We start from the raw sequence: 17718 nt of genomic DNA, 5'->3' as shown, positions 1-17718 counted from the left end.
AAGAAGCATCTCACAGAGTAACTGAGAGAAAGAACCTTCTAGGCCATGTTAGAAAACTGTGATAATCTGATTCAATCTTGTGTCTATGTAGGTCAGGGAGTTTTATTTCTCTTCCAGAAGCTTAATATAAATATATACTTCTGAAAGTTAGCTAAACTTACTTAAAAATTGAAGCAGTGACATCCATTTTCTGAAGTAAGAGCTTTCAGAGTTTAATTTTCTTGCTGCCAGGAAATGGTACCTTTGCAAGATACATTTGTGTAATGTCAATTTCCATTCATTACAGTTTTCTGTGAGTTATTTATGAATCTGACAAAAATTTAATTTCCCCCCCAATATTTTCTTCATTTTTAGACATCTTAATGAGCCTTAAGAGTGTGTTTGTATATAAATACATGTGTGTGTATGTGTAGATGTAAAAAAATCAGGTCATCTCTCAACTTCTGTAATTTACCTGTACTGAGTTTTCAAACTGTGTAATGAGAGGCCCCTGTTCTTCACCAAATCAAACAAGAGCCATAAAATCCTTCTGGTATTTCCAAATAATTTTGGACACCGGAAAAGTAGTCGTGTTCTTAAACAGTCAGATTTGCATAGTGTATGCAGGAAAGGTGGTTGTTTCTTTGACTTGATATTTCTACATTTTAGATCAACTTAGCCTTCTAGACAGCTGAACCACACTAAAAAATACACAGTGGAGCCTGATCTGCAGTTCCCAATGTTCTTTTTTGGAAGGTAGGGAAGGACTTGAAGAAAGCTCTTAGATCTATTGAGATGCCCCAGGGAAGAACCAATTACTATATATAGGCTGTATATATATAGGTATATATCTGTATCTGTGCATGAGAAGTTTATCTGACTGTTTTAAAGACTACCAGCAGTCAAGGCTAGGAAGACTCTCTCTTCTCAGTCTCTTCCTCCTTATGTCAAATGTCACTGTGTTGTTTTGGTTTTACTCTCTGTAGTCAGTCCTTCTTCCTTGGTTGTCTTTTCCAGGCATCTGATCACTTTTGTTGGTGAGAATAGAGGGACAGCATTCAGGTGGCACCTTTGGGGTGCATTGACCAAAATGGTGGGATATTGCTGCTGAGTAGAACAGAGAGGTTTGCTTTCTCTGTCTTGCAAGCAAATTACTCTGTATGAGTCACATTGAGATTTTGTTGGCTTTTTCATGTTGACTTCATGATGCCGTAATTTATAATTTTAACTTTTTTCAAGCAGAGAGTCTCTAGTGTTTTGTTTCCCTTTCCTGTCTTTGTATAGGTGATAATTTCTATTGAAGAGCAGTAATTTAAGTATTTTTCCAAAGAGTTGCATTTCCTTTTTTTACGTGATTCAGAACATTTCTCCCTATTTGTCAAGCAACTTCAGAAGTTCCAGTTTGTCCTCTTGGGTTCCCTTAGTCCTTACAAGGTTTATCTTATGGGTTCATTTGTGTAAGCATTCTCTCAGTTCCTTAATTCAGGTCACCATTCTGTGTAGAACCAGATTTAGGGGGCATTTGCTGTGGAATCCCAGGTGGAGTACTTTCTAATGCTGGCAGTGAGCCGTTGATGGAGTGTGCTTTCAGCATAGGACAGTTTTGTGTTCATATTGCTGTAATCTCATAAAGTTTCCTTAGCCTCAAGTCAACATTGTAACATGTGCCAGTGTCTTTCCTTGTTCAAACCAATTATCTGTTGAAGAAGATGAATTTAAAAGGTTTGTTGGGGATCTGTCCTCAACACACATGTCAAACTGAATTTGCCTTGCACTCAGTTGCATATTATTGTCTAGGCACTTACAAAGTGCTTTGCCAGATTTTGTTTTTTCTTTTTTCACCAGTTTTTTCAGGAATTGAAATTCAGCTGGCTCAGCTGGTTCCTTTTCTGCTTCCTTCTTTAAATGAGAGCACTGTCTTTCTTGTTTCTCTAGTTTTTGGTCCTTCGCCCATCCTCCATAAAATCTTGTAAACAGTGTTAGCCCTTTCAGTCAATCATATATTTAAGGTGAAATGTAAGTAATTTTTTTAACTGACTGAGCTTCTTTACTTCTCTCTAGACTGACTTTCTGTCTCCTAGTCTGACAATTTGTGTTGATGTTGAGCTTTGAGGGTTAAAAAAGGAAATTCAGATGGTTTTGTGTGAGTAATATTATTGTTATTTTCCATCCACATATTCTCATCTCTGCATTTCAAAATTTTTGCTTTTAATTCCAGGTTAGGAGGACAATAGATGCTGAAATACCGAACTGTCTGAATTTTTGAGGTTTTGGCAGTCTTTTTCCCTTTCAGAGCTGTGTAAGTGTGTGTTCCACGCTACAGCCATGTCGTTCTGTTGCCTATGTCACATCTTATTAAGTCCTAATTGCATGTTAGTGGAAATAGCAACTATACCAAATTCAAGTTGTTCTTGACCATTAACAACACAGACCAAAATACAATAAGCAAGCAGGGATAATGTTGTTTCCAAGTGAAATATGGACATAAGATCCAGACAAGGAACTCTGTTACAGTAATATCAGATTAGCTTGGTAATATTAGATTAGTTTGGCCTTGATACTTGAATGTTTTAACTGAATGTTAGATGGATTGCATGAAGTTTTCCTGAAAAAGCAGTGATGGGCACTCTCTTTATTTGCTTTGACTCATTATTTAGGTCTAATGAAAGAGCAAGAAGTCTCCTATGGCTTTTGTTGTTGACACCAGTTTCCTTGTCAGGAAAGCACTTTCATTTAAAAAATACATGTTGTGTACACACATGTTCACACATTACATTATGGTTAGCACAAAAAGTTTAAAGCCAGATCTCTGAAATATAATCTTTTATGGAAAAAAGTATTTTCAATTTATGAATAGCATTTAGAGAGTGCAGCGAGGCCCTATGTTTATCTAATAGATATGAATTGTTACCAAAGGCCCACTAATTTAGTCAGATGAATGACAGAAATCTTTCAAGATCTTTAAAGATTTAGATTATTTTGTTTGTTTGTTTGTTTATGCAGGCCCATTTGAAAAGGTGATGAATCTTGAAATTTCAGAATTTGAAAAACAACTAAATTTTCTTGGTAATAGACTTTGACAATTTTTGTCTGATTGAGTTGAAAACTGAAAGGTAAATGTCATGCTCAAAGTAAGTATAAAAGTTCCCTTATAAAGGAATGGTTGCATCATGTTAATTTAAGCTCTCAATAAAACTGTAAATACATTTAACTTCTTGAGATACCATTTTATATCTTCTGCCTAATCTTTGTAATGTAGTTCAAGTTACTAAGTTAAAAGGAAAGTAACAGGAGATGAGTGAAGCCTACCTGTGATTCTTTCCTTTCCTTGTTTTCTTTAAATCCTTTTCTCGTCCAGAGTTAAATCCCTTTGTAGCCACTCTTTATTGTATTTTTCTCCTTGTGCTTACCCAGAGAAGAATTATTCTCTAGCAGTCCTATGGCCTAAGACTGGGCCAGAGGACCAAATGGTCTGTAGGAAAGTGCCTTGTTGACAAGGCTGACATTTAAACCAGAGACACTTGCACTTTATACCTGTGTCACAGCTGCACAGAGCTGGTCTTGGGAAGCAGGGCCTGTGGCAGTGCTCGGGCTTCCTTTGTGAAAAACAAAAGCCTGGAATTCTGTAATCCATTAGGCAAGTGTGCAACAAAGATGGTGTTCCTGGAAACAGGCTACTTTGATGGGTGTTCTAGATAGTAAAATAAATTAGCCATGCCAATCTTGGCTATATACACTGTAATTTATGGCTAGAGTTCAACTTGATTAAAACTACAGTGTATCTGTGCTAGTTCTCGAGTGTCTCAGGTAAACAAGACCTGAATTTCTAAGCTTGACAAATAAAACTCCTTTACCTCTCCCGTTTTATGAAGGCAGAAGAGCAGCATATCACACGGGCCTTCTTGACTACTTTAAGGACTGTTGCAGGTTTATTTAAACTTTTGTGCTACACTTATTGAGCAATGTTTTGGAGTCATATAACCAGTGTGTGCTAGCCAATTGCAGGTTTGAAAAATTATATGCATTAAAGTATTCTTATTTTGCAATATGTGTTTATCTTAGACAATATTTCCAAAGATTAATTACAGAATATACCAGAATTTAGTGTATCATTTTGAGCTGTTACCACACAGACTATACAACAAGCAGGTTTCTTTGTTTTTGAGGTTTATGATTTGTCAATTCTAGAACTTTCTTGTTGTGGCTTAAAACACACAGGTCTTTGCTTATGCATTTGCTTATGCTTTGCTTATGCATTTCTCAAACCATATTACTAAAAGTTTTGCTTTAGAAGTTGTATTACCATATCTGAGAAATAAAGAAGGCTGTTTCTTCAGCAAACTTTTTGGATGTCTAGGTAATGTCTGAGTGATTCTTGAGTTTATTTTCTGTCCTCCCCCATTTATACTCATTTTTTGAAATAAGCATTTCAACAACACTTGACATCAATAATCCAGCAGAATCCTTGGAATGCAGTTACAGAGAGCTGTATGCTAATTTTGAATTACAAGTAAACAACATGCAGATATTTGGATTATGCATATTTAAATTTACTGTTTTGGAAGCTAAACTTTTCCTAATTTTCTTTTCTGAAGCTGAAAAGGGACAGAACTTGGAATCTTGCTGTGGCTCATCCAGTATTGATAGGCAGTGTCAAATTCAACTACTTAAGCTTCAGACCTGTAGTTTTCATGTTTAAAGCCCAGTTACCTGCACATATGTCACATGTGCTTGTGTTAACCTAGTGATTACCCCTAGTGCATTTATGAGGATGAAGAATTGGAACTGAATTTCTGTATTATAATATACTCCTACAGAGTCTCTTATCAGATGGTAAAGTGCTTACACTTTCACAAGGAAGCCACAGCAGTAGCTGTTCCCCAGCTGACTTGACAGTACTGCAAGAACAACGTTTGCATAGTTTTGTCAGTAGTCTGTTTTGCAAGTGTTGTTCCGTACACAACCCGGCTCATCAGTAAGATACAAGCTGTTTTGAGTCCAGATGTAAATAAGTGTACACTGAGTTATGAAAGCTTCTTGTTCATTTGGTTTTGTCTCTTTCTTGTTTAAGCCATTGGTAAACAGTGTTTAAAAAGGTACACACATAGCTTGTGGCAATTTAATCAAACCCATTTTAAATAACCAGTAGCAGTTTAACTACAAATACTGCATATAGCTGAGGCCGTGGAAAGTCTCCTTTCTCAAGGGATCTTGTCTTCTCTCACAATAGAGCTACCTGCTGAGCATAGCAACTTGCATGAATGCTCACTGGTTTTGACTCCTGTTAGTTTGGTGAACTCTCTGGTAGATAAAGAATGAATCTGGTGGTCATAGAGGTTTGAGCAGCATCAGCAAAGCCATTTTAGCTGCTTGAAATCCAGTACCATTTCTAGTTTTTTATGGTAGTTAATGATGGGAACAGAGTGATATTGCAGGTGTGCATCTGGGTTGTAACTTGACCTTCTTTATGGCTGAGCGTCTTCCAGGATGCATAAACCTGTTTCTCACTCTAGGCAGAGTTTGCTAGCTCTGAAATGGTTAAAACAGTGTCATGCTTGCAGGGCTCCTGCAGCAAAGCTGGCTTGTGTTCAGACACCTTCTTGCACTGACGCTCTCTAGACATGCACTTTAGACTTTTGGACCTGAATGAACTTGCAAGCTCAGCTGTACAACTGTATAAAACTTGTTTTCAAAAAGCTTTTGTTTATGGACTGAATATATTTCCTATGGTATCACTGAGATATAGTGCAAGGACAACCGCCAGATGCTGCTTGAAGACAACTACATTTTTAAGCAGATTTAAAAGCCCTCTTTGAGATGTACACTGTAGGAAAAAATTGCCTCTCCTGATGGTAAGGTAAGCTTTCATTTTCAGATGAGTACAGCACTTGGATAAAGAAAATCAATGCATTTAAAGACAAAAATAATAATATATAATAATCTTTATCAGATATTTGTACAGCGGGTTTTCACATTGAATTTGATTACATATGTTGGCTTTTTTCCTTAATGAATTACTATACTAATTCATATTATAATTTGACAAACAACAGATTTTAGTCTTTTCGCCTAGGTACTAATTTATTGTTATTATGTTATGACAGCTCCCAGACATCATAGTCATTGACAGGGTTCCCACTATGGTAACTGCTCTAGCACAGTGTTTGCTTTCTGCCAATCTTCAATGCAATTGTAAATTTATAAGTAGGAAAAAGTGCCTTTCTAAGACTTCTCATGGGAAATTATTCCATGTAGAATAAAGTGCCTGATCATTCCCTCAAACTGAGCCGTAAGAATGAATAAGAAACCAGTTTTGCAGAGAAGAAAACCTAGCACTGATTGATAAATAAAGGTGGAAATAGGGCTTATGTGTATGACTACAGGCAAAATGGTTTAATTTCAGGAGTTCTAGAAATTGGGCAGGGAGTCCTAAGTTACTTTTAGGATGAGAAAAAAGGGCTTGTAACACTGAGTGTTGAGACCTACAGTTTTCCAGTAATCTTCTTTCTCTGTCTTGTGTTGTTGTACAGACTCATCTGCCACAATGTTCACAAATTAGTCCAAGGCTCCAGTGAAGGGAAAGGTGCTTGTCTCAGTTCTACAGCACTGTCAGAGCTGCACTTATCATTGTTTCCTCCTTATTTTTGTTGTCAGATTGATTTTTGTTGTCATGTGCATTCAAAGATGAGCTACTGGTAGTGTCCTGGAGCTACCACAAGTGCAGTATGTAGCTGTTTTATGGCAGGACATGCTCAATGGTATTCTACTTGGCTTTCCCAGGACAGCTACAGCATTCTGGAAGATCCATGTGAATGAACATACCCACTGTGGCATCTATCAAGCTTTTACCAGTCTGAATTCTTTCCTTGTGAAGAGACTGGAGGTAACAGCTAAACCAAATTGAGCATACCATGGGACATTTAGAAAGGCCTTTTCTTCATGTTACAGCAGAATGTTCTGTAGAGCCACATGTTGAAACAAGCTGCAGGAAAGAGAGCTAGTGGCCTTTCTGGGAACTTTGTGTGTATGTGTGTTCTTTTCCTTTGGATCAGACTGTGTCCCCAGTTGGGCTCTTTTTAAGGCAACACTGGCTGTAGTGATTGACAAGCAGTGCTGCTTCTGTCCTGTTGAATCACTGTCAGTTTCCTTCCCTTAGCTAAATGTCTTGTCTGTTTCCCTTTGTGCCCACCTTGACTTTCATAAATTCAAGGGCTTTGAATCTCTTTTAGGTGCTTACATCTAACCACCTGGATCAGCTCCAGCTGGAGACCTTTTTTTTCCTTCCCTATCACATCCTCCTATATGTCTTTTCATCTAGAAGCTGGTTGGGATCATTTTTGCCTTCCTATATATTCAGATTTGATGGAAGGTTTTTCCCTTCTACCCCAAATTCCCTCCCTAATAGAGTTACAAATATCCTTTGATGCTGACTCTATAAAACTCCTGCCAAATCCTGCTGTTATCCATCCATCCATCCATCCATCCATCCATCCATCCATCCATCCATCCATCCATCCATCCATCCATCACCTATATCTCACCCTGGCTGGGGTCTGGACTTCCACACTTGTTTCACCTCTACCCATGAAAACTTGAAAAGAGTTTTCACACACACCTTCCTTTTATCAAGTATGACTAATTTTTTTGGAATCTGAACACCATGCACTTCAGGGAGGTCTTGCTGGGAGACTCATTGGTCCTGCTTTTCTGTGAATTTTTCTAAGTATACTGAGGGTCCTCTTACTGAACAGCTGTGTATTTTTGTTTCCCTTTGTGTGTGCCTTAAGAAGCTTGCTGATAATCATCTCTGTTCTTTGATGTGATGACATCTGTTGTATGAGGTAAAAAATATATGGGCTTTCCAGTATGTAGGACAGGATTGGTTTCTGTTTGCAGAGTTCGTGTGAGCAGGGAATATGGATATAATTGTAATAAATTGCCACTGAAAGAAACAATAGAAGAGAGCACAGGCAGAATGTTCCTTCTGAACTTAAGCTACTGCTAAGGAAGCGCAGAGGTAGACCTTTTGCTGGGCTGAGCAGTCAAGGGAGGTGATTGTCTTGCTTTACTCTGTGCTGGTAAGGGCGGTCCCATGGTGTAATGGAGAGCACTCTGGACTCCGAATCCCAAGGACCTGAGTTCCAGTCTCAGTGGGACCGTCCCCTGGCAGTTCAATGCCTCTCTGCCATCCCATCCTGTCACATCTCGGATGCTCAGCAGGGTGAGCCCCGGTTAGTACCGGGGGCTGTGACAGTCCCGAGGACTTCCCTGTCACTGTCCAAGCTCGCTCGGCCATGGCAGATGGACCTCAGGACTTAAACGGTGGGGCCAGTTCTGTGCACGATGAGCCTCACCTAAAAAATCCACTGTGCAGGTTGGAAGGGCACACTCTGTGCTGGTGCTGCCTGAGCTTGAGTCCTGTGAGCAGTTTTGGGCACCACAATACAAGAAGGATATAAAGCTACTAGAGAGTGCCCAAAGGATGGCTACAAAACTGGTGAAAGGCCTGGAGGGGAAGCCATATGAGAAATGGCCAACATCACTTGACTTGTTCAGCCTGGAGGAGACAGCAGTACATTCCTCATTAACTTGTTTTCTTCAGTAACAGAGATTGCACAGAATGAGTAGAACTGCTGGTGTGTTAAATTCTTTTGTTAGAAAGCAAAGATTTTTTTTTGTATAACAGTGAAGATCATTCTGTGTTCACAGATCCATTCAAATAATGGTACCAAGTAAAATATAGTTCTTTATAATAAGGATACTTGAGCACTTTACTTAGGGATTCATGACACTTCTGTCATTAGAAGCCTTTGAACAGGTTAGGTAAACATCTGTCAGGATGACAAAGCTGTAGTCGATTCTGCTGAAGCAGGAGGTTAGTCTTGAATAGGCTTTCAAGGGTCCCATCTGTCCTTTTTTCTACAGCTCGGATAATTTTGTAATTTCCTTGTAACTGTTTCCTAAGTATTCCTAAGTATTCTTCATAGTGTGCTGCACAAATTTCTTTCAGAAAATTGCATTTTCTTAGTGGTCATGGAGATTAAAACACTGAAGAACATGTAATAATTTTCTGACACTTTGTCATTAGACCTTTTTGCACCCATTAGGTAAGCCAGGCGGAGTTCAATATCTGTATATTGAAACCAAACAGCTGCTTACTTTACAAAGTTACCTCAAAAATAGCACAGCTGTTGGCTAAACCACTTTATCACACCATTTTTCTCTGAAATCCCACTTAATCCAGCACATGTATCTCTAAAGTAAGTTGTCTGACCAGTATTTCTTTTCCTGTATTTGTAGCATTGGAGTCTTTAAGAAGAGAATTATTTGCGGTTTTGATGGGGAGAAAAAAAAAATCAACTAAAATGTTTAGCGAATGTTCTAAGGTTGTTCTTTCTTTTTTGAATAAAAATAGTGTTGTAGCTTTTGTAATAGCAAATCAGACTGGTGGGGAAAGGTCCTCGCTTTCCTTAGACAAGCCCATACAATTGACAATAGTGGATAAGCTTTTAAGCCTTATCTGAAGCAGAGCTTGCCCCCTGTAGTTTTCCAACTGCTGTAGTTGATATAACGAAATATATTATTTAAAAATACACTTTATTTTCCTACAGGATTTGCAAACCAGAAATTACATATTAACTGATCTTCATATTTTCTCCAGTGGAATTTCTGTTCTATAACATTGTCCACATGAAACCATTTCCAATTTTAAGCATTATTAATGGAAGATGTAGTATAGGCGAGATTAAATGCTGGTAAATAGGATTTACCCTCTTCTAATTTGGGGAGAACTGAGGTTTAGCTGTTTCTCTGTAAGACCACTAGACTATTGAAGCTACCCATTCCAGACTTAATTTTTCTAGCTGTTTGCCAATAAGTAGGCAATATCTATTGGTTTAAGGAAGAAGGTGCACAGGTGCTTATAACTTCTTTCAAAGGGTTTGAATTTTTTTTTGCTTCCAGAATTTAAATTCAGTTTCACTATCATGTCCAGGGAGCTTTAAACAGTACTTTTCCAAAATGCATTCATGGGAAGAATTGGTGGGACACCAACAGTGTACATTTGTTTAAACAGGGCACTGAAAGTATTGTCAGTTCTTGTTTATAACAGCAGAATATTTCCTCATGGAAATAGGTATGCAGAAAGGAAGATTGCTGGGTTTGGAAAAATTGTTCTTCAGAGGATGATATGCTAAAATTGCTACGATAGAAAATGTACTCTTTGAAGGTATTCTTGTTCTTTGCTTAAGTTTTCTGTATGGCCAGTTGGAGAGGGGGGAGACACCCCAAAAGCCCTATTTATGTGTTCCTAGGCAACACAGTAAGTAATCTTCATGGAATAACCTTAAGTATGTTCAGAAGGTGGTCATATTTGTGTGGCTGTGCTGTGTTTACGGATGCTGCCTAGGTGAGATCACTTGCTTTGCAGTGTGATTGGTACGTGCCATGTTATTAGCAGCTCAGCTGCATGGAGATCTGGCTATTCATAAATGCCCAAATAACATCATGAGGTTACAGTGAGGGAGCCAAACTGCATGTTTTTAGATTATAATCCTCTCACTATGTGCATTGAAGCAGGGAACCTCTGACTAATACTCCTAAGGAGTTTCAATGAGGCAGCTGCCTGACTGCATTCAGATATAAAGTGGTTTTTTTAAGTTTCTAAGGTTCATCTCATCCTTCGTAGCCCTTACAGAATGGCCATCGAGTCTCTTCTGTTATCCTGTTAAATTGATGCAGACACCAAGAAATAGGGCGACCCAGCTGTCTTACTTGTTCTGACTTTGCAGTCCCAACAGAACTAAGCACCAAGTAACTCTCCTTTTTTTCAGTAGTAGAAACTGCATAAAAGAGTGATGAGCTTTAAGGAGGGATTGGTTTTGCTAAGTATATTTCTATCTCGTCAACATAAATTCCATGGGTATGTCATCCAGAGTAAGGACTGGACTATGAAAATGTTGCTGCAAAATAAATAGTCACAATATTTGTACTAGGACTTTAGCTTCCTTCACCTACATGAAGGTAAGGGACAGTGAGAAGATAGCGAAGATTGCTGATATCGTGGTAGTTTCATGCTCTAGCAGAATAATGAAAACAAGGTTGTGTTGACTTACAGTAAAACTGCATTTAAAAATGAACTCTGCAGCCATAAGAGTTAGGAAAATATTCTGTCTCCTGCAGAATTTCAATGTTTTGTGTGGTTTATACGAATACAGCAAGCGAGCTGATAGAATCTCCCTACAGCTATTGTATATTGATGTTTTTCATTTCTACCCTAGATTTGCATGGATGTAATGTGCTCCCAAATGTCTGTGGCTTGTTTGTTTGTTGCTTAAATGTAACTTCACTTCCCAGTGGAATAGTTGTCCCCTTCAAGTAATATTCTAGTTATGTTTATTGTAATGATTTGTGCGATCCCTTGGAAAAACCATAGGCTGATAAATATCACAGATAAGTAATGGGAATATGTTTCCATCATGTTTTGTGGTGCTGTGTTGGACACACCTGAACTAGCTCTGACAGGCTGGTGCAGTGCAGCGAATTGCTGTGCCAAGAGATAACCTCAGCTCCCAGAGGCTGTCCAGCTTTGCTGCTGAGCACTGTACTGCTGTTGAGAGCCCTGCACTGAAATGGCAATGCTGCTCCCAGAGCTGGCGTGTCAAGCAGTTCTTTTTGGTGTTGTGTGTCATGACTAAATAGTCCTTGTTCAAATCAATGGCCCAGATTCTTACAGAGCTTTTTGCATAAGGCTCTTATTGTATCCTGGGTGAGACCAAAGGAAGCAAATCAAATGTTAGGCTATGTTGCAGGCAAGGGAAACCAAGACAAGATGTGGCATTGTACATTTTCACCTTAAATGCTCTTTAGCTTTGGCCATTTTACAAAGGGTATGTCAGAAATAGGCAACTTATGTTACCAGAATAGTCTGGATTTTGGATAAGAAGGTGAAAAAAGGACAGGAGAGGGATTAGTGACTAAAAAGAGCTAGTTTTGTGTTCCTGTCTGTCATCTTATTTTAAGAAGGGATACATAGATTAAAAACCATAGTAAGTTTTATGTGAAGCAGAGTGTTACAGGATACTCTAGAGGCAAGAGGAGATAAAAACTTTAAGGCCAAGTTCTCATCTCCCATCCACTCCTCCTCCTCCCAGAAATCCCCACTTGCCTCTCCACTGTCAATGTTTACGCTAGTTATACTGAAGGTGTACAGTTATAAAAGTCTAACAGAGAATAGCAAGCTCATCAGTTGCATAAAGGAAGGGAAACACCTCATCATTATAGCATGCCTGGACAGACTCTGGAAATTTATGTCTCTTTGGTATTTGCTAAATGTAACTGATGGGATGGTCAATGATTTTTAATATACATTTTGAAAAAAGGGAGAGGGGAGAGTGGGGAGACAGTAGAGCTCAAAGCACTGTACAAGTATAGCATAAGGCAGCCTGTTTTACCCCTGCTGTGTGCCAGGAGACTGAGATAAGGTTAAACACTGTGTACAGAATTCAAGGCCATGGTTTCTTTTTGCTTTCTTATCTGTACAGACTTTTCAATTGACTTTTAAGCCTTCTTACACAGGCTGTTTAAATCCCATCAACACTGTTTATAAATGGAGTTTTCTTTAATAATCAGCCTTACCCAAGCAGACAGTTTTCAAATTGCTGCTGAATGCTGTTGTATTCATTAATTCTCTTAGTTGTGCCAGCTGTCAACTATTTCTTGCCTTCTGAAAGGCTTTGAATCCCTCTTTGCTTTGGGACTTCACTGGTTTTGTTAAATTTTGTTAACAGGTACTTATACGTTGTTTGTCCGTGGCCTGTAGTATTAATTGCAAAGTCAATGATGATTCAGTGTCTCTGAAAATCTGTGTGATAATTAGATGCTCTGTGCAACTGTGATTTACTGTATTTGTTCCAAAGAGGAAGAATAAAGGCATCTCTTTTTTTTTGTTCAGATGCCATAGATTTAATAACATATAGGGTCTCTAAATAATGCTGCTGATTTTAGAAGGATATTGTTAATAACAGTCCACTGGGTAACACTGAAGACTGGGTTTTGTCTGTAACCGCTGCTGTATGAACTGCTGATGTAACCAGCTGGAATTGTCCCAAGTTTGGGTGAGTGTCCAAAGAGAGAAAACAAATACAGTAGCTGCAGTGGAAGGAATAGATAGGCTACCATGTTATGTTTCACATCGGATTTGTGTGTTTCTGTTTGCTAACAGCTGTGCTTAGTAATAAAACTTGAAAGTTCAATTGTAAGAATTGAATCCATCTCAACAGATTATACAGCAAAGCTCTCAGGCCCTTGGGAAAGTATTTAGTTGCAGTTTGGTTACAGACTTAGGTAAAACCATGAGTTCCATGAAGTCTCTGCCGCATCTTAAACTTTCACTGTTTGAAACTTCAGTGATGTTTAATCATATACCAAACCTCACCCCCCTCAAGCTGCTTTTAGCCTGGGATATATGGTTTCCAGTCTTTGCTGATGTGCCACACAGCAATTCATGAAGCTGCTGTCCTGGGTGAGTCCCTGTACTAAGCAGGGCTGTCCCTAAGGCAGACAGGTAGAGGGTATGTCTTTCCCTAGGAGTCCTTGGACCTGGATGCTCTTTCCTGCTCTCCCCACCTAAGCCTCTGGTTTGCCATCCTACATTTCCAGAAACTCCTTTTTCTGGCTTTGTACTCTCACCTGTGCTAATGACCAGTAGATCCAGCTGTCAGGCACTGGGTTGGAGTGCAGCCTGTTTTCTTCTACTTTTACATGTATATGATGTACAGGGAGAGTTTTCAACCTCTACCTTTTGAGTTCTTCTGAAGCAGAAGGAAGTTGTGATGTAATATTAGCTGAAACAAAGCTTGCACTTACTGACCTCGTGCAAGTTTCAGCTTCATAATAGCAAGCTCAAATCCAGATAAATTCTGCCAGACTTTGTTTTTCCTGAGGCAGTCCATACATTTTCAATCTTCAAGTGGCTTTAATAATAAGACATCAGCAGAAGTGACCAGCTCTTGCAGACCTAGAAGTTTTTTTGAAATAGTAGCAACTTGTAGCAGAGTAGAATCAGACTCTTGCATATTTTGATAGGAAGTCTTTGCAGTGGAGGTTTAGAGGAGTACTGTGGGCCTGCTTTGGTTGTGGGGTGTTGTCCTGAAGTTTTAGTACATCACCCTTTTACTTCTAGTTCTGTTATTGAAGAGCTGAGCTAGTTTGAAAAGTAGTGGTGACAAAAGAAACTGAAAACAATGAAAGATCAAAATAATGGTGTCCTGTTTTTTGTCTGTATGCCTGGTTTTGGATAACCTGAGTCAGTGACTTTTCATATTTGCACTTGCTGGAACTACTAGTACATGCTGTGAAGGGAGGGCATATCCTCGTTCTACATATGGTACCATTAAGTAATTACCTGTGTTCGTAGTAGCCGTGTCTAGTCAGGTGAGCAGGCGGGGCTGATGTTCAGATCCAGGGCACAACTCAGTTAATTACAGCCCAACCAGGTTAACAGTAAGCAATTCAAGACAGACTAGTAAGAAGAGGAAAATTGTATTTGTCCTTAGTAGTCACTGATTCTTTGAAGTTAGGTAGAGAAATAACAGCAGGGCAGGTGAAACAGTGAACGAAATGAAGGAGGGCTGGTGTATGCAGGAAGGAGTCCAGGCTGACAAGAAGGAAGTCAGCTCTTGACTAAATTGTGATTAGTGTGCAGTGATCTGAATCTAAAAGCCCAGCTGTTCTCTATACAGTCTTATCTCTTTTAGAAATCTTGAGTAATTAGTTTTTGTGTTCTGAATTTTGGGACAGTATTTGTTGAAGGGGCTTCCTACTAGGGAAGAACTTGGTGTACAAGCCTCACTGGTACATAAGAGATAAATATACAGGCTGATACCATCTAAATGTGAAGAGTTCTCATATCTACATTTGATTCATATTTAAGTAGATTTGCTATTACATAAAATAGGTCATGAACCCAGGGTTCTGCTGAAATGTCTTTCACTGTGCAGTCTTCTGAGTCGCCTAGCTGCACTTGGCTGTACTAGTCAATTTGGAAAAATACTGAGCAAAAGAAACAGTTGGAAAATTATTTCACAGTAAGGATCAGATTCTTGAAGTGCCACTTGGAAGTTAATAGAAAACCTTGGAAGCTTTCTTTCTGGGTCTTTCTCCACCTTTTCACATAATTGCAACATTACTTTAAAAAGTTTTCAAACTGGTTTAAGGGCGCCTAAGATGGGATCCTGTGCTTTATGTGAGCTGTTGTTTGTAAGCAGCAAGCCATGGAGATGGAGTGCCCCTCTCCACAGAAACTGTAGGCTTTCCAGGGTGATGTGTGCTTGCATAATGTTCAAAGTTGTTACCAGACTGAAAGAAAGTATCTGCTGTTTCTTCAGGCACTTTGCTTAATATCTTCAATCTAATTTGCTGACTCTAGTTCCTTTCATGTTCCTTTCACAATGTTCTGTTAGTTACAAACTTTCTGGGCAGCTGCCCACTCCCTTTGCCCCCTGAGATGACCAGGAACACAGGCTAAAGGTTGTAGATGGTCCGATCAGGAAGTTCACATTAGTGTCAAATGCAGTTGTGTTGCTTCTCCAACAGTTGGTGGAAGTTTTGTGTGATGAGAGGAAGAAAACATTTAGGGAGACACTTGTATAAAACGTGAGAAAATGGATGCAGCTGTATTCCTTCAAATCTGATGGTGACCAAAATAGCAGGATAAATGCCATTAACATTTAGTTGATACTTTGCTAGTTGACAGATAAAACATGAAATAAATTTGCTTTTAGAGGTTTTATTTACTGTTTAAAACCTATAATGTAAGTGCTGTTGCTCTATTCTATCAACAAACTGTTCATAAGAATCAGTTGCTATATTCTTGTATTTTGTAAAAAAATCTTTAACCATATATAGCTCAGTTAAGAATTTAGTAGGATACTCAAATACAAAATGCTTTAAAATAGGCAACTTCCATCAAGAAAGCCTGTCTAAAAAGGAGTGGAAAAGACATTTACTTGCCAAGTTCAGACTTCTGTTTCTACTTTAGCTTTTGATGATATTCCTGACTTTTAAATAGGCTGCAGTCTTTTCCATGGTCTAGGTGCTTGGGATTGAACATGTTCTTAGCTACTGTTGACTGAGAATTGTTAGCTAGTAACTCTCAATATGAGGCTGATTGCTTTAAAACTGCCTTGGACACCTCTGTGCCCAGTGTTCCTTAGCATTGTCCTTTTAGAAAAAAGTTTTGCATAGTGACTCGTTTGTGGTTGTTCTGTCTTTTTTAATAGCCACATAAATGTCAACAAGCTGGCATGCAAGGCAACTTAGCAGGGTTGTAGGATAACTGTGTCCAGTACCTTTCCATCATTCTTGTATCCACATGCCTTCTTAACTTAAACTCTCTCTTGGCCAATATTCATGTAATTCCTCTATGCTCAGCCCTGGATTTGTGCCACCTCTCCTATACATGCTGATTACTTATTACCAGGCAGGCCTGTCAGTGCCTGAGGATGTAGTGTCCCTCTCTTGGGAAACTTGTGGCCGGTAAGGCTTTCTCAAAACAAAGGATGATTTGTTGATATGTAGAGCAACAATTCAGAGACAAGAATATTAAGCCAAAAATCTAAATGTGTGTTTTGTTTTACGTGAACGTCTGTCTTGTTATAAGGCAGAACAGGCAGTTGTGCGTTGGGATTTTTTATCAGTGAGTACCCATGCAAAGAGTTAGTCTGTTTTTAGTACTTCATAAATAGGGCTGTCATTACCCACACACATTTCTGTCTCTTCCACCCCTGCCCTGCCTTCCCCTCCCCTGCCCTCCTGGAAGGTTGTATAGACAAGGGAAAAAAGGAATTTAGTCATTTGGGGCTTCTGGTAGCTGGTTACAGAATCTCTGTAAAGTGCTGTGTGCATAACCCAGGTGTCTGATGTGTTTGGAGCAGGTTCAGACCTATTATACATGTAGTGCCCAGTGAGACAGATGGTTCTGGGTGCACTGCAGTTACATTTCATGTTTTTTTTCAAAATTTTTTGATTTAACATCATGTGTGGTGCCCACCTGGACTGTGCCCAGGATACCATCCAGAAATGTGGGGCCCCTCTCCTGTGATTCCTCTTACTGAGTTTCTCCCTGCAAACCAGTTCCCCAGCTTCCCTCGAGCCAATTTCTTCTTCTGTCTGCCTCTCAGAGCAGCCTATGCATAAGGTTCAAAGCCATTAGGAGAATTTATCCAGTTGCTGTTTCATGTGAAACCGGGCAAAGTCCTCCAGTCCTAACATATTTGCTGTACAAGCTTATATGGGGGTTATCTGTCTTTCCTGTTCAGGTCAGCTTAGGCGTGGTCAGATGATTAATTTTGGTTGCTTGTACAAGACCATTTCCTTCAGCCAGGGCAATGTGCTGCCAGAAACAACCTGAAGTCTCAAGTGACCCCAATTTAAAACATTCCCTCCTAGCAATGTCTTGATTGTATTTCAACAAAATAATTAGTGCAGAACAGCTACTAAGAAAGTGCCTGTGTGTGTAAGGCTGCATTATTCTTCTATTACTCTAATTCTAAGAATTTATTGTAGAAAATATGGCCCTTGCATGTGGAAGAAAGAATGTAGCTGATAATGCAGTATGAATTCAGGGGCACAGGGTTTTATTTATTCTCACAGAGGAGAGAATCAGCCTCTTAGAAACAACAAGAGGGGCCCAGGGAGCCCTCTCATTTGCCACAGCTGAACCTCCCTTTCTGGATCCTG

The 17718-nt window shown here is 39.2% G+C and overlaps 1 protein-coding gene and 1 non-coding gene across 6 annotated transcripts in view; both read left to right on the top strand.

Moving 5' to 3' along the window:
* SESN1 (sestrin 1) overlaps positions 1 to 17718 on the top strand; it is a 78715-nt gene that overhangs the window by 34966 nt on the left and 26031 nt on the right. Inside the window, exons 1-2 of one of the 5 annotated variants that reach the window (XM_071548871.1) lie at positions 5648 to 5836; positions 6760 to 6862. The exons of 2 other annotated variants lie outside the window; for them this stretch is intronic. In XM_071548871.1, the coding sequence (XP_071404972.1) occupies positions 5829 to 5836; positions 6760 to 6862 (111 nt within the window). In that variant the 5' untranslated portion in view covers positions 5648 to 5828. Of the gene's footprint in view, positions 1 to 5647; positions 5837 to 6759; positions 6863 to 17718 lie in introns of those variants that run through there. 2 more of the 5 variants (XM_071548874.1, XM_071548876.1) reach the window with 2 other exon arrangements.
* On the top strand, positions 8066 to 8138 carry TRNAR-CCG (transfer RNA arginine (anticodon CCG)). Its single transcript has one exon. It is a non-coding gene; the product is annotated as a tRNA-Arg (tRNA).

This window comes from Pithys albifrons, chromosome 2 (genome assembly GCF_047495875.1).
Source record: "Pithys albifrons albifrons isolate INPA30051 chromosome 2, PitAlb_v1, whole genome shotgun sequence".
Classification (NCBI taxonomy): domain Eukaryota; kingdom Metazoa; phylum Chordata; class Aves; order Passeriformes; family Thamnophilidae; genus Pithys; species Pithys albifrons.
Note: the sequence above shows the minus strand (reverse complement) of the source record. Positions and strands in the feature narration are given on the sequence as shown.